A 26640-nucleotide genomic window follows, 5' to 3' on the forward strand; every position below is an offset into this window, starting at 1 on the left:
GAGGACACAAGAAAAAAAACAGGTACTGTATGAGGTTGTCCTTGGAGCAATGGTGAAAACTTGATTTGGCCCAAAATAGATCCTGTAATACTGTATATTTCCAAGACTTATTATTTAGCCATGTAACAGCAAGAAATTCTTGTTCTCCCCAAAAAGAGATGATGACATCAATGATGTACATGTGGCAAAATGTCTCTGCCTGCATGATTGAGATAACCTTTAAATTGTTTCCAGCTGTGGCCAGACATTTTGAGGTATATATCCTAACATCAAGACAGAGCCAGTATACTAGTGAGGATTATCTTCTAAATCACAAACATTAAAACCTTGAAGAAAGACTTCATATTAATATTTATTCTCGGTCTTACCATTTCCATAGTATCTCTAAATTCTTAAATAGAAAACAATTACTGGTGTCAAATTGCTTCCTAACATGAAATCAAAGTTACAAAACTACAGATGCTATAAATAAAACTACAAAGAAGTGTGGTCGCACATATATGACGTCGTCCGCGGAGGGATCCCAGCTTGTCAGAACCATGGTCAGAGCGTTGAGAGGCAGTGAACAGCAGAGGTCTAACGTTAGCTCAGCAGCACACTAGGACAGAGAGACATTCAACAGAGAAGACGTTTTGCGGTGAACATTTCTGAAAGCAAATGTTAACTTTCGGATAGTACAGTTTGCTAGACTGTCTAGCGTTTCGGGGGGCTAGCTTTCAGTTGACTCACTGGTGTTCTGCGGTGGAAATAGCAAAAATGTCGTCTCCAAGTCCGGGTAAAAGGCGAATGGATACCGATGTGGTGAAACTGTATCCTTTTCTGGACATAAACAACAGTCTCTCAATCGCTGTCTGCTAGTCAGCTATGTCAGAATGTATGTGGAAATGTAATATGAGCTACCCCTATTTATTAACGCTGCTTGGTTTAGCTTAGTAACCTAACGCAGATAGAGCGTTCATTGTGAATGACTGGTGTTTTGTGTAAACAACATTTTGCTAGCAAAGCCAAGTGTTAGCTATTTCTGTCCTGCGAACCTTCAGTCGCTTATCGGGACAGCTGTATTAGATAATCTGATCGGTCCTTACAGCATTTTTCCAGCACTATATTTTCGTAAGATTCAGCTTTGTTGTCTAGCTTGCTGTCTATATTCGAAAATTACTGCAACAGCCGAACAGACGCTAACGTTATTCTCCTTTTCCAGGAATGTCTTTCATCTTGTTGCACCACTGGCAGCGGTAGACTATATTAAGCACCTTATGGCAATTTTGGTTTCTTTGTCCAGCCTGTTGTCAGGGGACTCAAGTCAAATTGCCTCTTTACACGTTGACACAGGAGCTTGTTTACATAACGTAAGGCTAACGTCAACTGAAAATGTCTTTTGTTCTACACTCGTAAATACGTTGACGTTATTGCAGCATGTGTAGCTTTCTGGGTCTAATTAGCTTTTGCTTTGTAACCCTACTAATGTTTTTCCAACTGTGTTATTGCATCTGTCACTTGAAATGTTACCTTGTAACGCTGCTGAGCTGGCTGGCTAGTCTGTTGGTTAATTTCAACATCAAAATGGCCACCTGATCTATGTGTCTCACTGTACTTCAGTGTCTGCAGGCAGATACATGGGAGGCAAACTTATATCATTTTAAAAATGGTTATAGTTGGTTGTTTTGTTAATATTGGAATTGGACTTGATCGTGGCAGCTGCTTGTTTAGTGGCACAGCAGGTGTCATGAGGCAGCAATCGTTTTCACTGTGGATAGCTTGAACTTTCAGGCAACATCTAGGGTGTTCTGTTTTTCCAAGTCTTTGTCACCATGTTTACTTTTGTAGTCCTGATGTATTTGTTTAACTTCAATTATGGCTGACAGAGGGAGCTCTAAAAAAATGAACCAAAACAACATATTTCCAGTCCATACAATGTTCTAGAAGAGTATGAAAAAAGTAGTTTTGTTTTTGTCCCAGCACAGTGGAAACCAGCTTAATGATTGGGTAGTCTGTTACTAGCCGGAAACCACCAGAGGGAGGGACTTAGAACAGCTGATGGGATGGCTGCAAAGCTTAGTCAAATATGGGGCTAGAAATGGGCTGGTCAAAATAAATCAAAAACAAGGGGAAGTTGTCTCAAAGGGAAAAGTTTGAAAGTCTTTTCAATTTGATCTTTTAAGTTTTAAACTGAATGCAAGAAATACTGTATTCTGAGTTCTTTTTGTATATATGTATATATATCTTTTCTGACTTATGCAATACTGATTCTACATTTCATAAGACACCCTGCCTCATACCGTCACATTAGAGTTGGAATATCACTAGCACATACATTTGAAACATTTGGCTGCTTTATGTAAAAACACATCAACAAGAAGGCTTTTATCTAGTTCTTCTCAAGCTACAATTCTCTTGGCTTTTGGCCTGTTGCCTGAGGCATTTTGTTACGTCTGCTAGCTAGCAACAGTGCTTGTTTGAGCAAGTTATTGCTCCCCCCTCTCGACTCCACTTGTGTGTAGGCTGTGATGTGGTGTTGAGGCAGACAGAGCAAGAGTTTTTATGGATTGCAACACACACACACACACTCACAACTTTGCAGTATCGGGGGTAGTACACCCCCTCTCCTCCTTGAGCTATTTCACTGACAGGCAAGAGCAGGTTTGCTGTATGCCACCTGCTCAATTCCATACAATGACCTGTGTGTGTGTGTGTGTGTGTGTGTGTTACAACACCATGGGTGAGCAGTGGTCAGCAAGTATTGAGAAAGACAGCTCTCTGTGTTTAAATGTAGGTCTACAGAATTGAGATTGACTGAGTGACATAGCACATGGGTTCACTGCCGACTGGGCTATCTTATTGGGTTGAGGTAAAAAGGGCTACCGGTCTGGGCAAAAGTCCCTTCCTTCTGTTTGTGTCCCTAGAGCAAAACTAGCAGTAACAACCTCTTCTCTGTGCTCCCTATCACTGTGTCTCCCCCTGGTGAAACCAAAACCTGAAACTCGCACTGCCTTTTAGACCGGAGCAGCTTCTTTCTTACGGGCTGACACTGAGAGCCCCCACGCATTAATTTGCTTCGGCCACAGGAGAGCTGAGAATCTAGAACGGGGGGCATTAGGGAATTCATGAAAATGAATGTCAGAATGACCTCAGCATGTAGTATCACTGGATTTAAGCTTTGAGCTTTGTCCTAAGCCAAGCCAATGGATAGCAGCCTGCTTTTTGTGCCAAATGTACAGTCTGTGTGTTTGCATGCCAATAGCCTGAAATCTTTGAACTATTTAATGAAATAATAATGGAGAAGGCATTAGGTGTTGGCTTACACTGACTTTACATGTATCTTTATTTGTCCACTACTCCTTCACCCTCTCCTTTTCAAACTTATAGTCTTGAGTGTTTTCGCTTCAGGGATGGATGGTATTTTTTTTTATTGTTCAGTTCTTGCCAGGCTTTAGTCCTAAGCTAGCGTTATTCTTCAATGACCTGCCTGACCTTTGGCCACTGGCTATTCACCTTTGCTCTCGGACATGTTGCGTTAATTTTGGAACATGGTGTACTTGAACAAGAGTCTTAGCAGAGTGTGTCGTTTCAAAGAGGTTTACATTCAGCTTGTTGTGTGGGGTTGACTGCACATACTGTGTAGGTAGTTGTGCTATTATTTGCATGCATTCATCACTGGTCTCTGGCTTTACAAATGCTTTTAAGCAGTAAGCTGCTGGAATTTGAGCACAGGTAGATTACAAAAGACTAAGCCTATTGTGAATGCTAACACAAGCTCTTGTGGTGTCTGGGCCTATGGATTTTAATGCAGAGAATGGGACAGAAAAGAAAATGTGTGGATTATCTGTACTACAATTAATACACAGTCAAGAAAAATCTGAAGACAAATGTGTGTTTTTATAATTTTTCTGCCATCACAATGTTTGCAAGGTTATCAGGTTTTTTTATGGAAATTTATTGATTTGTTTCCCACAACAAGGCTGTTGTGTGTAAGCTTGTCCTGCTTGTCTCCTTCGAAATTCCCACTTACACAAATCTATTTTATATTTTTTAAATATAACTAGACTGGTAACCTGGTAAAATCAATAATTTTTTCACATGGCCTTGGATAAACACACTGTACATACTATGTGGCATGAATGCTATGGAATTTGATAAGTAAAAAATATAGGCACCCTCCTAAAAGGCATAGACAAACTAACTAATGAATTCTTAACATCAAAGAGCAGAGTTTGAAAAAAGTCAAATCAGTAAACCTCACTTTGTTCAGCTCTTTGAAACTGCACTTCTTTAATCACTGCTGAGGCCATTCTTGTATTTATCTTCACAATAGCATGAAAACTTGAGGTGTACATTTGTTCATATACGAAATTTCATTACCTCAAAGCAGATGTGAGGGCATTTTATATTAACTAAACTGCATCTCAGCTTGTGCTGTGCAACCTTTCATTTGCTGCCGGAAGGTCTGAAAGTGATGGGATAGCAGTGCTGTGAAGCATGACCACCAATGAATTATGTTCAACACAGTAGTGGTGGAGTTGGGGGGGGGGCGGGTGTTGCATGCTTCATCAGCCCCAGTATCCGTCATGATAGCTGGCATCAATACTAGTATATATGGGTCTTTATCGTTTATCCCTAAATTAGCATCTTCACATGATTCAGGTATGTCATATTTTGTGTTTCATCACCGCTCAAGGTGAGTTTCAGGGGTCCAATTTTTTTCCTGGAAGTGACTGTTGAAGCAGCACTTGGCCTGCAGTAAGTCTGATTTATTCAGTTGTCCACAGTCGGGGGGTAGGCTTGTAGGGGCACTGTCCACCTCCTCCCTCTCTCCCTTCCTCACCACATCCTCCACCCTCCCTGAAAGGAATACCAATCCTGAGCTTTATCTGCCCTCCGCTTGGTGTTTCGGCCCCATTGTGCCCTTGTAACATGACATCCGGACAGCATCAGCAGCGGAGCCTTTTGTGTTTCCCGTTTACAGGAGCCCCTGTGACCTCCACCTCCCGCTGCTGGGTCAGACCAAGTCACACAGTCACAGGCAGCTAATCTGCACTCAGCGCTATTATTGCAGGACTGAACCAACTAGATGCAGTTTACTGTAGGGAAGGAGCCAGCAGTTTTCTGCCTGCTTCTGACTGAGAGATTGATTGAATGAATAGGAGCATGATGAACCCATGATGAGAATGGAGAACGCTCTGGTCTGGTGATCCTGTTCCATAAAATAACAATGTGCTTTGTTGTTATGGTGTAATAGAAGTTAAGAAAGTTACAGAAAACTTGCCCATAGTACTATTTTACATTATGCTGTCAGCAAAGAAAGCATACTGTAGGTATAAACTTATATTGTCAACAAAAAACAGATGCTGCAATTTATTCATTGTTGGAGGAGAATCTATGTCTAGAGACAAGTGTTTACCTGAGCCATGTTTTTTTCCTCTACTTAGCCTTGCTTTGATAAGCATTGTTGACCCTGATGTCGAGTTATCACTTCCTAGTCCACGTTCATTGTGGCTTGAGGTTAATATGTAATCTGTAGTAAGAAGCTCAAACACTGCCTTTTATGTTGGAAATTGCCCATCTACTGGGTATACTCAACCAGTCACAGTATGGAATTACGAAGGCTAAACTGAGATAACTATGGTGTCATTGAATCCTGGGAAAGCTTTACAACATCTGAAAATATAATACCTGCATTCAGATGGTTTTGTTTTGTATACAGTTAAACAGAGATTTATAATTTATGGTTCTCAGACTGGATTTTTGCATGTGACCAAAAATTGTCTTTCCAACTGATATTTGACTGGTTCCTGTAATGCAACAGGAGCATAAAAAAATAATGTAATTGCAGGATAAAAACATGTCTCTTCTTTGTTTGCTACAAAAGAGGGGAAACTTAGGCATACACTCATTCTTTAAGAGGTTCCCTAATCAAACTTCTGCTCTTTTTATTTTTCTTTGTTCATGAATAGACCTAAATTAATGTAGTAAACTGAGGATGGGAGGAAACTGCCACAACCCCCCGCCTTCCCAGTCTAGTCAAGGGCCCCCCCCCCACCTTGATTGACAGTCCTGTTTTTGGGGTTCGGGAGCAAGGCATCTCTGACAGTAGGAGATTGGAGGCCCTCACTGTTAATCCCACAGTGCAAACAGTGAAGCTTCCTGCACGCATGGCTGAGTTCTCTTAGAAAAACAGATGGACTGAAGTTCCTCTCTTTGTTTCGCATGATTTTTTTTTTCTGGGGAGCTGGGGAACTCTGCCTGCCTCTGCTGTTCACGTGCACTGCTCCTTTAATGTGGAAAATCAAAGGAGTGACGATAGGCTGGCTACATGTTTGATCATTATGTTGGCATATGTGCCTGTGGCACTGAATCCAGTTGTCTAAAATATATTTATGTTACTGACTTCTTATTGTCTCAGCTAAAATAGCCTATGCATGAGGCAAACGAGGCCTTATCAAGAAAGTGCAACCTACACTATCCACACCCTATACATGGCATATCTGGCAATCTGCCTCTGCTCGTCCCTTGTCTGTATCAATTAGATAAAATTAGCCGTATGCCTGCATTTCACACTAAACTGAAATCCAGGTTTGCCCAAGTTGCAGTTTCTTCAACACGTCAGTGTTGAAATTCGGGATTCATCTGTTCCTTTATTTTGTCTGCACAACAGACAGCAAATCTTGTCTTATCTGTCAGTAGATTTGCTCATTAGACAGTTTCCTCAGATTCAGGTCATTGTACCTCCTGCCCTGGCTCAGTTTTGTGATCATTAACGATCATATTGTTTGTGTGTACACGCACGCAGCTCACACGTACGTGCATACACAGAGAGACTCTGTGCTATTGCTGTAAATAGACTGTTGATTTAGTGAAGGGCTGAGAGGAGGAGCAGCTGAGGGATTCACGTTAGATTGCAGTGGGTGGGCTCTCATCTCTCACCAGAGAAGACAAAGAACTTAGCCTGTGCAGTACTGTGCTGCTCCAGCTCTCATACAGGGAGGTAGCCATCAGCTAACACAGTATTTTTGGTGCCTGTATCTCGTGGAAACCAAATCTGCAATGCAAAGCGATTATGATATTTGTGATTATCTGTGGAGCATTGAGCTGGGTGTTTTTGTTTTGTTGTGGTTCTTTGTTTAAAACAGCAGGCCTTTATATTGTTTCACAGCATGTGCTCTTTGTATAACTGCAAAGATGCAAAGACAGCTTTTTATATTTATGTGAATTTTTAAAACTGTTACTGTAATGTTGGTTTAAAAGGTACATTCCAACATGTTTTCACCTCAGGGATGGATGGTATCTGTGTTTACATATGTAGGTTAATGTGATAATGTAGAATAACTGGATAAAATGTACACAGATTCAACATATTAGACTACCTGTTACATAAGTATAGGTTTTATTTGGGCTGTTTTATTTTCTGTAAAGTCATATTTGCAGTTGGAGATCCAATCCAAATCCAAATCCAAATATCATATCATATGTTAAATATGTCAAAATTCTAGATGTTGAACTTTACTTACCAAAGCAGAAATGAAACTGAGGTATTCACAGAGTTAATATACTTACCATTCACCATCCAGTGAGTGCAGCACTTAACAGCTACCAGATATTTACATGTGGATTTCAGTGAGTCAAGCCTATGGGGCCATATGTCCATTGATATGTAAAACTTGCTGCAAGGTTTTCTTTCGCAGAGGCCGCACATGCTGGCACCAGGCACTCCATCAGTATTTCAACACTTAATGTGTCAGAAGGAGCTAGATGCTTTGAGAACAGACAAGCCCAGCTTTGCTCAATAACACCATTCATTTAGATTCACATACTAGTTTTCAGTGCTCTAAGAGAGAATTCTGCTTTATTTTTGCGCAACACATCAAAACCTGCGAGTACAGCATGTTAACATTAAACTCACATACATTGTTTTGCTCTTCAAACTTGAATGAAGGTTGGAAAAATCGCAGATAAGGAGATGTGATGATAGTGTTCCTTGTTTAATTTTTCAGTTTCTTTAACTATACTCCAGATAGTAAGAGCAACTTTGAGGCAGTAGTAGTAGCTGGCAAAGTTAAGAATGTTTAAATGTGTTGTTAATCAGGATTAAAGTTTGTCAGACATGTATTTGATTTCTTGTCAGAGATCAATAAAACTGGTGTGTTTTTAGTGATAAGCAGAGGTTAAAGTAAGTTAATGTATCTCATGTCATGCTTGTAAAATTTTGACTTGGTAGCTGTGACCTGAAAATGTCCTGATCACCTCCGCTTAAATTTTAGTAAACGGAGTGAGCTTTAGTACAACTATTCTAGTGGAGTCTTTGAAGGATTAGGTCACTCCCTGTGCCTTTTAAGTTATTTCTGGTCCACATAGAACAATCACATGCTTAATTTGTTTACAAGTGAGTTGTAGTGCACGTTATTAAAACCTTAGTAGTGCAGATCCACCGAGTTAGAAGGGAGATCCCTTGTATCTCTTGTGAGATGTGGTTAGGAAAAGGGGAAGTGAGAACAGCTGGCAAAAGACCACAGGCCCTACCCACACACCTCCTTTCACTTATCAGTGCCTGCCAGGGCAGTCATGGACAAGCAGGACCCCATTGCCTCACAGGAGAGCTGAGAACAACCAGGCCACACTGACAATGATGAAACTTGACTCAGTTTCGTTGGCTGTTGCAGAACTCGTCTAAATCAGATTTGGGGCCGTGAATAACTCGCAGCATTACTTTTTAAGATTCCATTCCAGCGGAAGGTACCATACTTTCCATCAAGCAAACATGCAAACACATTTAAGCTCCTTATTACTGGTGTACCTCTGGTCTACCATTGGACACCACACATGTAAAGAACACTAAACTGACATCTGTGACCTTTGAGTTCCATCAAGCTGGTTTGATGATTAGCTAGTTTTCAGCTATACTCAAATTAAACAAGACTTCCTCATTTAGAATTGTGAAAATGAGTATCAAAGTGATTGTTTCTGTAATGTTTTTCCTCCACTTTGTCCATTATAGCTACTGTAGCTAAATTTACTTTTAATGGTTGATCAATGGCCTTTTAATGGTCGGTCTATCAATGGCTTACAATTGTGAATAAAATTTGTTGAGGCAGTAAGCAAATTGAAAAGAATAAAGTCATTTTTACTAGACAATACAAGGAGCATAAAAGTTTAATATAAATGGTTTAGTGACAACTGAGTGGATATTAAAGAGGAACAAATTTGATTGATATTGCCAGATACTCATTATTGTGGTATCAGTATTGTAAATGGAAAATTTGCATCAAGGTCTGGTTGAATGGGAGCTGTTATTTTTGTCCCCCTTCAGCTCAACATGTATTCATAGGATTATCTATCCGCAGAGTTAATGAGCCGGGGGTTTGAGGGGGTTTCTGACAGTTGGAATGATTCAGTCAGGCTCCAAATCTGTATTAAAATTGAGTTGGGAGAGTCTGACATAATGAGTAATAAAAGAAAGTAAACAGCTAGGGGAAAATGTTAGCCTCAGTATGAGAGGGAGAGAGAGAGAGAGAGAGAGAGAGAGAGAGAGAGAGAGAGAGAGAGAGAGAGAGAGAGAGAGAGAGAGAGAGAGAGAGAGAGAGAGAGAGAGAAGAGAGAGAGAGAGAGAGAGAGGAGAGAGAGAGAGAGAGAGAGAGAGAGAGAGAAGAGAGAGAGAGAGAGAGAGAGAGAGAGAGAGAGAGAGAGAGAGAGAGAGAGAGAGAGAGAGAGAGAGAGAGAGAGAGAGAGAGAGAGGAGAGAGAGAGAGAGAGAGGGGCAAAGAGTGGAGGAGTGGGTCAGTAGGGTTGGCTGGTGCTGGCTGCAGGGGAGAACGGTGTTTGTTTGGTTTTGAGCTGATTAAATCACACTCTCACAGCAACACCCTGCCTATCACTCGCTCTGCCTTCTGTGGCAGGATGGTTGCTGTGCTACACTAGCTGCCTCTGTTTTCAGACCGCTGAGTGTAGTGGAGGTCACACAGTAATCCTGCTTGGCACGGTGCAGCACACTAATTCGTAGAAATCTATAGATAAAGGTGTATACTGGCAGAGACGGCATACAAGCAAACATTTTACACCTATGGTCACACACTTAGATTCATTTTCCTCTTTTTTCACTTTCAATATCAGAGAGTAGGCATTGAGCTCATTTTGGGAGGAAGAAGAAAGGAACAGCTTTGTTGTTGGTGTAATGTTGGTATAGACTTTGTTGTCTGTTCCCTTATTGTCTTTCAGCTGTACAAAGCTGCTTTCTGTCACCGTTGTTTTTTTTTAGAAGTAGGTCTTCTTGTCTTTGTCTCTTGCAGGCAATGAATCCTAGCTTGTGCATTTCTTTTTGGTAGTTCTATAGTTTATAGGAAGCCTACCCTTGCTTACACGTTGAGGACAACTTATATATTTCCTGCCTTTCATCTGCAATGCCTTTGATTGTATATTGTCGCCACAATGGGTGTGTGTGAGAGGAGAGAAAGCGAAAGAGAGGTTGCAGCCTTGAAGTTCCTCATCTCTGAATGAAGATGTACTCTCAGACAAGTTACTCTCAGTGTTTTGTCATTTAAAACGGCTAAATTGACAAATTTATGTCATCCAATTCCTATGTATTTTAAAAAAACGCTCTCACACCACATTATTTAACCAAGGCCACACTACTGCTCAAGGCAAACAAAGACACCGTGCTGTCAGCATGCAGTTCACCTAATTTCAGTATGCGGCAAAGCATTTCAACTCCCTCAGACAGAGCTGTCTGAGGGAAATGACATGAGTGTTTGCTACCAAAGCAGGCTGGTTTGTAGCATCTGTCTGTGGAATATAATTAGTATGCTTATGATATGTAGATAAATTCTGCAATAAGACAGTTTTGGGGGTTATAACATGTTAACATACACAGTAGTAGATGAGTTGTGCTGTATGCTAGGTTGCTCTACTAACATTCTTGTTTTTATAGAACCACTGCTTCTGTTTGTTCCTGCTTGGTTACAACCTCTTTTGTGTTGACAGATCATTTAGTGGTGAGGGTGTAGCACTGTATCTCTTTCAAACTCAATTTTGAACAATTTTCAGTTGTTATTGGAAATGTTTTTGCTCCAAAAGCAACAGCCAATATATTAAACATGAAAAGCTGCTGTTTAAATCACAGTGAGTTGGTAAAGGTGTACCACAAGGCTCTTAACTTAGCCCCACTCTCTTTGTTATTTACCTCAATAATCTTTCTAGTATATTTCCAATGCGTTAATCCTTTTTAATTTTTTAAGAGATGATAGTTTTATATAATGCTACAAGTCTACTCTACTCAAGTCTAATTTTACTACTCTTCGGAAATAAAACTGCTCAGTACAAAATTGTATATTAACCTCTCTAAAAATAGGTTTATTTTCTAGAAAAATCTTCTAATGTCGACAAGTCAATTGCAACTTCGATGGATATTCATATAGTACATACTCACTACATGCACCAGGGAATTTAGAATCACAAAACTCTCAAGTATCACCTAAATTAAAAAGCTATTAATAGCTTTTCTCGGTAAAGTCATATCCAGAAATGTTGTTTTGTCTTTTGTGTCTGTGTACACACTCATCATCACTGGCCTGCAGTCCACAGCAATGATGTCATTCTGCCTGCAAGGCTAGATCAGCATTCACCAGGCTGAACTCTGTGTCTCATTATCTCTCCATCACTATCTCTCTGCCTCTCTTCTGGCATCATTCTTTCCATGTTTCTTTTACTTAAATCTTTAACAGCTCTCTCCGTCATCCTCTCATGCTCTCACTCACTCTCACTGTTTCAGCTCTCTGTTTAGTTGGCTGACCTTATTCTACCTTCTCCTTTTTATGTTCTTCTTCCCTGCTGGCTTTTGGGGGTTACTGACTATTAGTGTCTTTCAGGCAGACTTCTTGGCTTTGCTTTCACAGTCTGAAATATAAGCAGTGTGTCTTATGTTGCGTTCACACAATACGTCTAACAGTCTTCCTGACTTATCAGTACCATTAATAACTGAAAATTATGCATGGTGTACACTCTGTTATTCAGTAACCCCATGCTCTCCCCATGTTTTTGGGATTCTTTGATTTGTCTTTTCCTGTTATTTGAACCCAGTCTGCCCAGAAGCATTATACTTTCAATTTAAAAGGATTACTTGAAGCTGGAGGTGTCAGCAGGTGGTCAGAGTATTGAGTGCTGGGTTTTAAATAACCTGAACTGGTCTGTGGAGTCAGTGTGGTCTCTTCAGTACATGCCTAAGACATAAGGATGTACAATATTAGAAAAAAATGTTTTGTTAATTTTGTGCTACTATTGTCATTTTGAAGCTTGCTGACACTTTTTGATTAATTTGTTTTTCCAGAAAACACAAAATGAGATAGAAAATAAAAAGTTACTGCTCAGAAATCCATTTTATTGTGTTCTGCGTGCACTGGTTAATACTGGATTTTTAAAACATATTACATCACCCTGATGATGAAAGAAAAGTGTGGGGTTTTCCTTCCGTTCCTCTCCTCAAAAGAAAGATGACAGAAGCAGGGAAGTGCTTTGAAAGCAGCCGGTGCCTCCCCCTTTTACCAGATCAACAACTTCTGCGTCCAAAGAGGGAGACACTGGAGCATAGTTGACACCGCATTGTTTGACAGAGTGCCGTTTATGATTCACCGCAACGTTTGTTTTCCATACTCAGGAAGAGGCTGGTCAGGATGGGATATTTTGATCCTGGGTCAGACAGGGATAGAGGCCTGAATGGACCAGTAGGAAAACAAGACATGTCTAGACCGCAACCGTAAATGCTATATACTGCATATTTTTACACTTAAGCATTTCTATGTGCTTTATAAAGTTAAAAATCAGGTTAACATTGAGCTTAGTACTTGGATAAACTCTAAAACATTTTATTGAGGCTTAATTGGTAGTCTGAAAGTAGCTCTTTTAGACCTTTTTCTCTACACTGCATTTTCAACTGTCAGTTAGTGTTTCAAGACAGTATGTCATGTATGAAGGAAGTTTGGCAGTGAAACAGTGTTGTTTACTCAGGAGACGGTGTTGCTGTTACAGTTCAGGGCCTTCAGGGTTGAGGATGTGTGTATGTGTATGTTCTTCTGGATTGATTGGGCTTTGTGTATCAGATTATATGTGTGTGTAAAAGGATATTGACCCGGTGCTGTCCACAGATTATGACTTATCTATACTAATCCAAGGTGGGGGGATGGACGTAGGCGTAATGCTGAGGATGGGGAAACAAGTAGATGCATAACGTTGGTGAAAACACTTTTGGTAGTTCAGTTAATTGTGCTTGAACCAGTTGAATCTTTGTTGGGTAACAATGCGTGTGTTTACAGGCACATTAATATACAGAATATACCAAATATCCTGTCCTATTTACTGTATGTGGATTGCTCAGTAACTACTTTCAGGCTAGACTTTTTATATTCAGGATATAGGTTAAGGTCATTGTTGGTTTGGTTACAGTGTTTGTTACAGTACACTCTTTAACCCAGTTGCTTTCTTTCTTTCATGCCAGCTAAGGTGAAACCTATTTCCCTTCCCTTTGGCGAATGCAATGTATCATATCACCATTATTCAAGAACAAACAAAAAGACACTGCGGCTCATAGTTAATTGGTATGTGTCCTGCCTATCCAGTTTTGTGACCGTCCACTTATCTGACTCTTTCTGTTTGGCCAGCTGAATGGCTGCCTGTCACCTATACTCCCAATCCTCTTTCCACCAGTTGGGAGTTTACAAGCTCTACTAGGAACTCCCTCATGTTTTAACAGACCTGCCAAACTCCTTCATAGTGGGATGGAGTTGTTGTCGACAGGGACTCAAAGTTATTTACTGGGTGGAAGGAATGAGTGCTCAGAGTCTTTGGCCTCTCTGTTTGAAACAAGAGGCCAATGGGTTATGCCATTGTGTCATGATGACATGGAAGATTGCAAGAAACCAATTAATTAACTATTGATAAATTAATAGTTTTGGGATTGGCAAATAAGAGGACATGGGTAGAGTCGTGAAGTTGACATCAAATCCAGAGATTATTCTGTAAGATAAAGAGTATCTTTATGTCTTTTGTAGTTGTTGCTGCCATGTTTACTGTTAGAACTGGATGCGCTTATTTGTGACTCTTGACTGCACTTAAATTTGCTCACAAGTGATTTGTGTGTGTGTTTGTGTATGTGTAACTTGTGTTCAAGTCATTATCATGTGAGTGTAACAGAATGTGAGAAGTCAGACGGTGCAATATGAGCTACTCCGTTTACCTACCTCCTCCTTCTCTCACATGATCTCACTATGGTCACATGAATATGTACAGATCACTAAGAACCCGACCACTGCAGATCTGCCTGCTTGTAATTTTGGTGTTTTGTGTAGTAGAGTAAACTCATATCAGTATCCTGTAAACGTTTCCTCATACAGTTATCAGTTATGTGTGTGTAAAAGGTCTCACTGACTCACAGCTGGACCAGTTTTTCTCTTGCATCTCAGTCACTACGGTCAGTGTCTATTAGCCTGCTGCATAATCACTGTTGATTCAACCCCATTAATAGCTTTTTCCCCCCACCCTGCCTCACTGCTGTCTTCCATAACATAACACTCACAGTCCATACCATCCCCCTACTCGGCATCGCTGCCCTTCTATCATGTGGTCATACACACATTCACTCACACACCGGTGGTTTCACTACTGGTTAGATGCATAGATGTCCTTACATGAAGGGCAGAAGTGGGTGAACTGTAGAATATGAACAGAAGGCATGCATTTATTTATGAATGTACCATAACAGGGGAGAAGTGTTTCTTTAAGTGCTGGAGTCTCCCTATGGCACGTGGGCTAGTTGTTGTTTGCGCTCATGCTGTTTGTGGTTATTCGCTCTGCCTCGGACTTTGCATCAGAGAGCCTCAGAATGGCTTCTTGACTTCCAACAGTCAGAACAGAGAGGTTCCTCTTCTGTCTGACAATGACACATTTCCTTGCCGAAGCCAGGGATTCAGTCTGTTCTTCGCAGACTCAACCAGAGCTTAAAATAACCTCCAGTTTGATTTAACCCTTTGGGGGTCAGTGCTACTGCTAATGGGATACACACTCAGTCAGGATTGACAAGCCAGCTGCTACTATGTGGCATGGAAAACTGATTTTTAAGCCATCTCTTGTACCTTTTTGTCTCCGAAGTGTTCTTGCCTGTCTTCTATTCTTGTTTTGTGATCATTTTCCTCTTTCTGTGACACGTGATTATTTGTTCTCTAAGTCTCTCTCTGCTTCAGTCTGATTTCCTGTACCTATTTCCTCTGCTTATATGAAAGAAAAATAATTTTTCCATGATGAATTTGTGTTAGAATGGGGATCAGAAATAATCAGAGTGAGTGTCATTACAGTATATCCAATTTGCCATATGATACAATGAATAAAAATACACTAATGTACTGTAGGGCTTGTTATTTCTGTAATTATGTCAATAAGTGGAGTTGTAGAGGCAAACACTGGGTGCTTATTTTCTCTTCGCCAACCGTAATAAACCTCTCCTGTGGCTGACGATTTTAGGAAACACTGCTTTTTCTAAATCTCAGCTGCTGTATAGGTTTGAAGTTAAATTAGAAGGACGCTTAAGTAACAACAAGTTATAAAAAAAAAAAAAATGACTGGTTGGCCAAATTGTTTCTAAGAATATGTGTCATGAGCAAGTCTGGTGTTATCACTTACTGGCACTGCAGTCGACAGAAAAGCATTTGTACATTTAAATAACAACCAAAACTACATCATCTGCAGTCTGAGATGATTAGATTCAGGCTACAAATGAAATGGTCAGACATACATAGTACCGTAATAATGAAAGTTAAGTTCTTCAACTGCAAAGAAGTCTTACACAACTACGTAAGATTACATGAGAAAAGTATTGAGTATCTCAATTAAGTAACTTGTATATGTTGACATACTTCGTCAGAAAGCCTCTCTGTCACTGTCTGGGTTATGTCGGTATTTGCAGACATAATTTAAAACTGATGTTTTGATTGATTTCAGATAGTAGATTCTATCAAAAGCTTAATACTTTCTAACTAACATGTATGTTTTAATTTAATGCTGCACTTACAGGCAAGGCAGAGATTACACTGGGTTTTGTTAGCAGTAGACAGGATATCTGCAGGTCTTGAAAAGACTTAGTCTTGGTTTCCTAAAAGACCTGAGAAGTTGTTAAAAATGTACAAGAGTCTTCAAAAAAGTAGGAACGATTTTTATATACTGCGGGGAAGTACTGGAAAAAAATGTGATATAATAAAAAGAATTCTTGGCCGTATCATCCTCGCTGGTTTTCCATCATACTTTAATACTTTGTACGATATGATTGAGAAAGAAGTTTTAGATTGCTTTATATGTAGCATTAAAGAGGTCTTAAAGAGTCTTTCTAGCTCAGTGAATCCTGCAGACACCCTGGTATGGGTGGTAATATAAACTTGTAGAAGCGCAGAGCTTCTTGAAGAAGACAGACCCATCTCTCTGTAGGGACTTGTGCTTTATTTCCAAGAGGGCTATTAGAGAGTGACAGGTGGAAGGAGGCCTGCATTGCTTCGGAGGGATTGTCAGCGTGTGTATGAGTGTGCATGACTTTTCTGTTTCTTAAACTCGACAAATTGGCATGTAGCTATCGATTTTTTACCGAAACTGTTTCTCCAGGAGTAGGGGTCAGAACTGAATGCAAGTGTAATTTTCCTGCATTGATTTGTTTTCATTATCTGTCAGAAGCTATAATTCCTTGTTAGTCTTCATAACTCTGTACAATATCAAAGAATGATGTAGGATCAGAGAGAAGGAAGAGGTCAGATTCTTCTTGTGCCATCTTTCTCACAACAATAGGGATAGGGAAGGACAGGTAGGCCTAATAGTATGTGACCCCAAAGCATATTCAGTAATTGTTAGTCATTTTATTTCCACAGGTTGTGTGTTATTTATGTGTGTGTGTGTGTGTGTGTGTGTGTGTGGTCATGTGGAGCTGTTGTCCTTAACCGCCTTCCAGCATCGAGAGCAAACATGAAGTCACCATCCTCAGCGGACTCAATGAATTTGTAGTGAAGTTTTTCGGACCACAAGGAAGTAAGTGTTTCTCTTTTTCTGGTTTACCAAAAAGATTATTTTTTGACTTGCTGAATGAATCCTTGTTGGGCTAATTAGTGTGTCCCAGAAAGTGGCCCTAGGGTCTAGTGTGTGTTCGCCCAGGTTCTAAAAACGTGAAACGAATTATAAAAAAAAATGTGTGTTTGCCAGTAGTCCACTTGGGACCTTAAATGCTCTACAATTTACAGTCCTTCCTTAACCAAACACTTAGCATTTTTAGGACTGGCTGTAAAAAAAAACAGATAAACTGTTAAAATGAATAATCTGACCGCATCTGATGTGCATGAAGTGACAATAAATGTTGTCCTGAGGGCAGCCAGCAAAGGAATCAGTCATTCTCCTGTTTGGAACATGAAGAGAGGTTTGTCACAGTAGGCCAGGAATGTAAAACGGATTGAAACCAGGCTCGAGGCCACGAAGTGTGAAACGGAGACTAGCCAGGCATTTGGATGAGGAGAGCAAGCCTCATCAGCAGGAAGCACTTCTTTCTTAGACTTTTTTCGCAACATCTGTCGCTCTAAAAACCGCTGCCACTTATGCATCACCAAAGAGAGGAAGTGGGTGTTTTGACCCTGTTTGTGATGCCTTGAAACTATGCTAGATGAAATGGTATGGGTATGTGTGTACATGCTCACTGCTATTCATCCTCGACAAGCGTGGGGGGGGTTTTTTGTCATTAATGTGCTGTTCAGTTTTGGCACATGAGGGTCCTGTTACACACTGCTATTCTGGGACAGAAACACACACACACAATCTCATTCTCTTCCTCTTTGATGTTAGCGTATTATATGAAGTGATTTTTTTTTTTTTTTTTTTTGAGGAAAATAATTCTCCTGGGGTGAAATACATTACTGCATAAAATAAAAGAAAAATGGCAGAGGGAAGTGGCATGTGTAGCTCATTTCTCTGCTGTGTTTCTGAGCAGATGAGAAAAGAGTGCAGAAAATTGATACAACCCCACAGCGTCTAAATCCATCGGCGTGCATGAAGGATGGAACGAAAGTCTCTCTTCTGTCTTCCAACAGCGTCCTTTCATCATTTTTCTGTCTCCTCCTTACTTACAGCGCCGTACGAGGGAGGCGTGTGGAAGGTGCGAGTAGATCTTCCTGACAAATACCCTTTCAAATCGCCATCAATAGGTAGGAGCTCTGACTTCACATGCGGGATAACGAATTGTGAGAAATACGTTTCTTAAAGTCACTCCTCAACTGCTCTGCCTTTCTTTTTCAGGATTCATGAACAAGATTTTTCATCCCAACATTGATGAAGCGTAAGTTCACCACTCTCATGTGCTTGAAGTGTCAATGTTTTTCGATGGGTTTCTGTTACTTGAGACCATAATGGCGGTGTAGATTATTGGATTATTGATCCTTAACACTCATGTGAAGGCCTTGTGTATTAAAGCTCATCAAATGATGTTTGCTTGCTGTTATGTCATGTTGTAAACAGCTGGCTTGTCATATTGTAAACTAAAAACATTTGTGGAATTTATTCATATTTTTTAGTGTTTTCTATATTGATTTTTTTAAATTTTTCAGAGCAATGAAATAGTAAAAAAAGATTAACTTATGTTGTGAATGTTTTATGTAATAACTTTTTATTTTTAGCCACCAATTTCAGCATAATCGGCTAAAATGCTTAGCAGCAAATCAAGCAAATTACAAACCTGGCCAAGCTCTTTGTTTCTCTGTGCCCATTAATCCACTGCTTAGAGGCAAGATCCTCTGAAGGACGTAGCCTATGAAGGTGGGTCCTTGGGATGACTGGAAGGACAGGCTAAACCTGTGCCTGCTCCCCAGATGAGACAGTCTAGCCTAACAAAGGCTGAAACTAATGGTGCATCTGGGCGGTCCTAAAGTCAGGAAGTTTTACGTTTAGCATTAGGAAACTGCTGACAAAGTTTACTTACTAGTGGTTAACTGGGGCAAATTTCATGATAACCATGTTTCCAGTACAAGTTGTTACATTTTAGTTCAACACACAGTAGACAACAGGCAAATAATGTATAAGGTAAACTAAATATATTGATACAACTTTCATTTTCTGTGGTGAAAACATATTTAGTCAGCTAACAAGAACAAACAGTGGTGTTTATATCAGGCTTTCATTATTCAAATCTTGTAGGCACTTTTTCAAAGGTGAAGCTAAAGCAATATATTTATGAGTGGCTAGCATTTTAAATGTAACTACCTGGTAAATCTGACCTGGTCATGTGATATTTTACAACTTTACGAGTTGACAAGACCCTCAATTAACTGCCAACTAAGCATATGGGTTACTGAGGGCTGAAACAGATATATCAGTGGTGTCCAATTTTGGGGGCCGCATTTCTCCTCTACATTTGAAAAAGGGACAAGCCTCGTTGTCAAGTTATGGTGTATTAAATGCAGAAATGCTGACTTAAGAGGATCTAGCCTCTCCATAGGGACTGCCCCCCTCTCTCTCTTACCGCCCTTTGGCCTTGCCACTTTAACTCTGTTTTCTTCTCGGTTTCCCAGGTCAGGAACAGTGTGCTTAGATGTCATCAACCAGACATGGACAGCCCTTTATGGTGAGTGGCTCTGCTGCGTCGTATGTGTCCATATTAAGTTTCCTCACTGGGGTCTGTGTGATTATGTGTGAAGAACTTGACACAGTGCCATCAGCACCAAAAAGGTAGCTGCCAGCCCCCTCGCTAGCAACTGTGGGAGCATTAGGCAGTGGTGCAGAATTGTCCCTAATCTACTTACTGGGGGGAGAAGTGAACACTAATGAGGTAATACCCTCACCCAGCAAGGTCAGAACACATTCAACTTTGACAGGAATGATTTACAGTCTGTCAGCTGTGAGGGACAGGGACATGCTGACATACTCTCAATGGCAGTGATTGTACTTACTGTTTCTTACCGTCTCTCTCTCTCTGCTGCTCTCCATGTCCCTGCGCCCCTCTCCATGTATATTTCCCCATTAATTTCTCATTACAGCCCCTCCAGCTAAGATAGCTGTTGAGCAATATAAATGGTTTTACAGTAATATCCTTAGCAGATGTTTCAGCATCACTCCCTATTTATTTTCACTGGTGTTCTGGATATGAATGTTAAAGCCCTAACTGGCTTTTAAGTAATTTCATTCAAAATGAACTCTGATGGAGTGATCTGAGTGGTATAAAAAAGGAACAGATTTTAGGTCATTGACGATAATCAAATGAGGTAACTTGCTCAGTTCTCCTTTTTAAATCAAGTCAGACCCTTTGGAGATTCACATTTGTGTAGCACCTTTGTTTGTACTTGCTGCAGATGTTGTAATGTGGAGTATTTGGGAAAAAGAAAATCAAGATTGGACATATACATGGAAAGAATAGGCTAATCAATCCAGCATTGTCTGTAATGAGCCTCTGCAAAAGGAAAGCAAACAAAAGCAGCTGATTAAATCATCAAAACATGATAATTCTGTACAATAGACTGTAGGAAGTGTTTGTTTTCCCAATTTGGATGGGCCCAGTGCTGACACCTAGTAGATAAGAGCTGAACTGCAGGTTTTCTGACTAGGCCTCAGCACTGAGAGAAAGATGAGGCCTGTTAGCAGAGAGCTAGTGAAAGGGATTAGTCTGCTTCAAGCCTCTGTGAAGCTGTCGAGCTGAGGATTTTACATTTATGACCAATGCAGCTTTGATTATTTTTGTATGGTCATCAGTGACTGACATCCGTGTACATTGATTGTGACCTTCAGTGGTGCATTGTAACAGTTTTCATGTGGAAGATTAACAGAGGCAGGTGTTTATATCAGACATAGAGAACCAAAAGTTTGGACACACTCTCTCATTCAAGTGAATGGCAAAGTGTGTCCAAACTTTTGACTGGTACTGTATGATTGTCAAAACATTAGGTGAGCGTTAGTTTCTCCATCAAGTCTCCTCAGATTAATGGTTACATTTCAGAGAAGCCTGGATTATATTATCTAATTACATGTTTCTTTCAGTTGGTAAAGTTTGACTTGGTCGTCTCCCTCCCCAGATCTGACCAACATCTTTGAGTCGTTCCTGCCGCAGCTGCTGGCTTACCCAAACCCCATCGACCCTTTGAATGGAGACGCAGCTGCCATGTACCTTCACCGGCCAGAGGAGTACAAGCAGAAAATCAAAGGTTCAGTTTAATTTTTTTTTAAAAATCTGTGGGGTGTAGACCCCAGGTATCTTAGATTCTTAATTACACACCTGGAAAAAGTTGTTTTTCCAAATTCATTATCTAACAAAAAAAAATGTCCTCTGAGAGTTTTGGCTATGTTTGACCACACTCTCCTTTGTTTTTCCCTTCCACAGAGTACATCCAGAAATATGCAACAGAGGAGGCTCTGAAGGAGCAGGAGGAGGGGGCTGGTGACTCTTCATCTGAAAGCTCCATGTCTGATTTCTCAGAAGACGAGGCCCAGGACATGGAGTTGTAGTGAAAGGAGGGCTCCCCCATCCCGCCCCCTCCTTTAACCCCCACAGAGACTATATTTGATTTCCTAACCATGAGAAAGCAGACTTATAATATTCATATTTAAACAAGTTGATTTTTTTATTATTATTATTATTACTACTAAACAAGGATTTTTATGGATATCTAGCCTTTGGTGTGTTTGACAGACACCCCTCCCATTCTGTAGCTGTTTCTCCCCACACAGATGTCGCGATTGCTTTCATATTCTCTCCCTGTCATCTCTGCATTTTTAAAAGTGTGTCATGTAGTCATAGCCAGAAAAAAATCCCCCCCTCCCCTCCCTTCCCGTGAACTGCTCATTTCTTTTTTCAAATTTCACTTTTTAAAATATAACTTTCGAGTTTGACCTGAATTCTATTTTTTTTGTCTTTTTTCCATGATACCAATTGATTCTGACCAATGATTTTTTTTTTATAGCTCCACTATAGAGCTGCTTGGGTCTTGCTTGCCTGGGTGCACAGCTCTCAAATATCATCCTGTAGTCAAGACAGTATTTATTAAGATGCACAAAGACAGAAGCTATCTGATTATACTTAACATTAAAATTAAAAAAAGTGTAGTGCCAATAGACAGACTAAATTCTGCCTAAGCATATCTTTTTCAACATATTGATTGAGGCATGTCGGAAAAAAAAAACAACCTTTCTTTCTCTTTCAGTTCGGATGCTATCTTGGCTGTTACTGAACTTTTTGTTACTCTTTGTCGACCTGCTGCAGCTGCCTGTCAATGTGTGCCGCTGTGCAGTACAAGATAAATACTGAACAAGGGTCAAGCCTTAGGGAAAACATATATATATACACATGTCTTATTAAGGAGTGAGTGACAATGTGGTGAAAAAGACATATGTCGGGTGCTATGAGTGTTGATCTGTTGGGACGTACACTAGTTGCATAGACTGTACTGAGGAGATGTGCACTAAGGCAATGAAGATGGCTCCATTATGAGGCATTTGTGGAGATTCTGGTCAGACTCAGTTGGTATTATGGGAACTGAAAATAGACCAGAGCTACTCTTTAACCATCTGACCATATGGATTTAATAATTCATGCAGCTTACACTGGTTTTTCTGTCAGGAGGCACCTTGAAACACAGGTACCGAACAGTCTCATTTAGCAGGATGCCACTATGTTACAATCATCTATACTCCTGCTATTAAACAAAAAAATGTATCTTCATTGTTAACAACCCTCCTGGCAGAGTGTTGACATCACCTATTCAGGTGAATTTAGGAAACCAGTGCCAAACTCTGTTTTACTTTTAGTGAAAAGAAATAAACACAGTCATATGGTTATTGAGTGGATCTGAGTGAGAATGAAGAGTGATATGTGGAGCTAGATTCAGGTTAGTGTTGTATCGGTCCTCCTTACATTCCGCTGTTACCTGGAGTTCACTCCAATGCATGCCCCTTCATATTGGTCTGACCTGTGGTATTTACACCAACTGCATCGACTGGACTCTGCCTACCAGAATTGCTATTTGGATTACTAGTTTGAAGATTACGAAATAGGACCCGATATATGACATTTAGGCTTGTAGCGATTTTTATTGAGGGGAATTAATTTGCCATTGATTTCATATGTACAGATTTGACTTCTTAAAAAAAAAAAAAACAACCTCTGGTGTCATTCATCGTTGATTCAATGTGGCAGGTGAAGATGTAAATCCACGATGAGTGGAAAGAGATTGCAATCGCAGCTTTTTTTTTTTTTTTTTGACTGTTTTGCCTACTTTATTTCTTGTTTTTCTCACTTTTTGCCCGATGGGGGGGTCAACACGTTTGGATTTTTTTTTTATTTTATTTTTTTGTGTACAGCATCTACCTTGTACAGTGATAAAGACACCTCTCTGTAGCCTCATGAAAAGTCAGTGTTGAACCCGAAACACTGAGCGAGTGTTGCTTTGTCGAGGCGAATATGGCAGTCAAACTACCTAGACAACCTTGAAATGTATTCACTTCAGAGATTGCAGTAAAAAAAAAAAAATCACTGGTTGCTTTGTGGCAGATTGTGGATTCCCAAAAGGGAGATTCACAGCTGAATCATAGTGGGGGAACCACCTTTTCACCTCTGATCTCAACTCCCCCCCCCCTCTCTTCTGTGCCTCATCACAAAAGGAAGATGACCATTGAGGAAGTCCCCTAAAACCATGTTTCCAAAAAAAAGCCATGAAGGTGGAAGAATAACTAGAAAAGCACATTTTTACTCACCATACTTTTCTTCACCTCTTCCTGCAATTTGATCCCGTATTACATTTGTGATTTCACATCCAAATTTTCACTCTGTTGCAGAGTAAGGGGAATTACCCAGGGCTGAGTGGCATTGGGTTTCTTTGAGCTAATGTAGGGTTGTTAGACTTTTATGGCTCAGGTTTGAAATACATGAGTTTGGTTGTATCTTGCATAGTGATTAACATTTTGCACCCAAAAAGGTATTGAAAGGATGGAAATCATGCTAATATTTGTTGAACTGTGTTTTTGACATGTCAGGATAGTTAGTTTTGCTGGGTGGTGACTTCAACTAAACAACATATGCTATATGGCTGTATTACAGATAGACTTAGCTAGTTTGGTATACTTACCTGATAAAGCATTCATTGCTCATCTGACTTTTAGTTAGTGTCTGTTGTGTGATAATATGTAAGATACTCCATAGACATGCCTACTTGTCCTCCTCCTGCAGATTCAGAGTTGTACAGATGAGTGTGAGTGATTTCAAACTAGGGTGACGTTTGACTTGTAGAGAGCCTGATAGATCTAACTGTACAGAAATCAAAAGTGTGGTTCAGCCCTTGACAAGAGATTGGATTTTCTACAAAGGCTATGATTTCAAACACAATTCTGTGCCCATAATTATCACCACGTTTGAATTCAGATTTAAAACCGAGACACGTCCTTGGTTTGTTTTTAATTTCCAATGTTTATCAGAAGAGTTTGACTGTTTAAAACGATGAGATAATAATTTCTCTCTCATCCAGCTCGGGGGAAGTTTCAGATGTTAGCTCGGGGTTAGCTTCCAGCAGAATGCAGCCATTTTTAATTGGAGCAGAGTTAACTTGTGTGATATTTGACATGTTCTAGGCAGTATAAAGCTATGTGAATGTTTTACATGTGTTCGGAGTGGCTGTGGTGAAGTTTGTGATCCACATCCAATCAAACAGAACAAACTTGCAAAGCTGAATACAGATTCCCTGTCTCACACTTGAGTTTTCTCCCTAAGCTGCCTATAAATGTGTATTTATTCCTTAAAGAGACCTCTTTTTTTTTTTTCTTTTTGTTTGTTTTTAATCTTAATCATCAAGCACCACTGTTGTAAGTTATGGTTCGGATAAATAATCACACTGAGGAGAACTTTTTGTTTTAAGTAATCCAGATTGGAATAATTGTTTTACTTTACATCTGTGCAGTATTGTACTTGAGTGCTGAAAATACAGTATATCCCAGTTGAGAATTTTAATTTTTAAAAAAAAGCACATTATGATGCAGTGGTGCAACAGGGAACTAATGATATTTTTGTCTTTTTCAAAAACACGACTCTTGTGTTAGGTGAAAATCATAGGTTTGGTTTTCAGCATTGTGCATCTGCTGGGCAATAAATTGATGATATACTCAGCTGTGGCCTGGTGTTGCTATGGTAAACATGACAACCATCTGATCTTTTCACTGGCCTCCTTTGTTCTTTTGTTACTCCCCAGACTTACTTCTTCAATGTCAAGAGGAATAATTACTGCCTTTGTGTTTCAGATTGTCTCTTAACTCGAGTCAAGAAATATCCTCAAACCAGTGAATGATAATTCTTCCCATCGCAACTTGAATTATTTTTGAAAAAGTATGGAAATACCTGTTTGTTGTGCTTTTTATTTAATTTCCTTTTGGCTTTTCCCCCTCCTCCTCTTCTGCTATACAACCACAGCGTTACAGATAATGTCTTAACTATCCAGAGTTTTAAACAGTGACTCCAAACAATTAGATTTCACATGATGGGACTGATGAGTCCCCGCATTTCTAACTGCAGACCTGCAGAAAAAGTCCAGTCCAGAGCCATAGCCCTCCAACCGTACACGCACAGTCCCCCCACCTCACCCCCCCACACCCTGCCGGACACAATAAGGATGAAGGGCCTCAGCGAAGTGAATGGACTGGCCTATCATTAATCCTTAGACAGGACATCCAGGGCTCATTCCCCATTTATGAGCACAGCTGCAAAGAGCCAGCACCCTGATCCTGTAATACCACCCCCCCCCCCCCCCCACCCCGTGTGTTTACCGTGTCTTCTCGTGCACTTGCATGCTTCTGGTGTGGAGTTGAGGCTCGCTTGGTGCACACCATCCCATTCTGTCTTGTGCTTGTGTGGATTTGTGCCCTGTGCTGGCCTACTGCTGCCATCAGGGGATTCAGCAGGCACACACAGCATGGAAAATAGCAGTTTTTTAAATAAAAAAAAAAACAATGTATTTGGTACCTAGTGTGTGATACTTGAGGGTTAAGAAGTCAAAAGGTTTTTTGTTTTGTTTTCAAAAGTCCATCCTTGGTCTTATTTTCTTCGCCCTCACTTTGCCCTCCTTCTCTTGTTTTTTTCTTTGCATTGTGAAGTGGGCATGCTTGTCAAAAAGACAAATGCTCTCTATTAATAGGCTTATAACCTCATAAATAGTTGTGTATAAAATAAACTGTTATAACTTCTCTTTTTTAATAAAACATTCAATGTGTATAAATGGTCTTTGTGGCTGATGATTCTTATCTGTCTGTTTTGCATAAGAGGAACTTAATTTAACCTCCTGAGGTGCACTGTACTCTATGATCTGTTATTACACTTTTATGGAAGACATCAGGACTTTGCAGCAAAAAACATTAAAGAACACTATTATATTTGACATCTTCACACATTTAATGTACATTGCAGGTTGCTTTCACAGAGATTTAATCCCAACTTCACTGAATTTAGAACCTGTGGATCCTTATCATCTGACAATTGTGAGTCTGAATCGCCGCAAGTGATTCTGTGGTGCATTTTTCTCTGTTAGTAAGGTGGTTTCCAACTGTGTAAGATGGCTGAGATATCCCAATGTCCTCTGCACCTACTTTGGGTGAACAAAACTATTACAGTCCTCTAAAACTCACTTAGAAT

The 26640-nt window shown here is 40.1% G+C and overlaps 1 protein-coding gene across 1 annotated transcript; it reads left to right on the forward strand.

Annotated features, from left to right (window-relative positions):
- Nucleotides 1-520: 520 nt before the first annotated feature.
- Nucleotides 521-26227, forward strand: ube2h (ubiquitin-conjugating enzyme E2H (UBC8 homolog, yeast)). Its single transcript, XM_067582198.1, has 7 exons — nucleotides 521-809; nucleotides 16960-17036; nucleotides 18122-18196; nucleotides 18288-18327; nucleotides 19556-19608; nucleotides 21050-21178; nucleotides 21355-26227. Exons 1-7 carry the CDS (start codon nucleotides 757-759, stop codon nucleotides 21477-21479), a joined length of 552 nt encoding a protein of 183 aa, XP_067438299.1. The 5' UTR covers nucleotides 521-756; the 3' UTR covers nucleotides 21480-26227.
- The last annotated feature ends 413 nt before the right edge of the window (nucleotides 26228-26640 follow it).

This window comes from Thunnus thynnus, chromosome 23, assembly GCF_963924715.1.
Source record: "Thunnus thynnus chromosome 23, fThuThy2.1, whole genome shotgun sequence".
Classification (NCBI taxonomy): domain Eukaryota; kingdom Metazoa; phylum Chordata; class Actinopteri; order Scombriformes; family Scombridae; genus Thunnus; species Thunnus thynnus.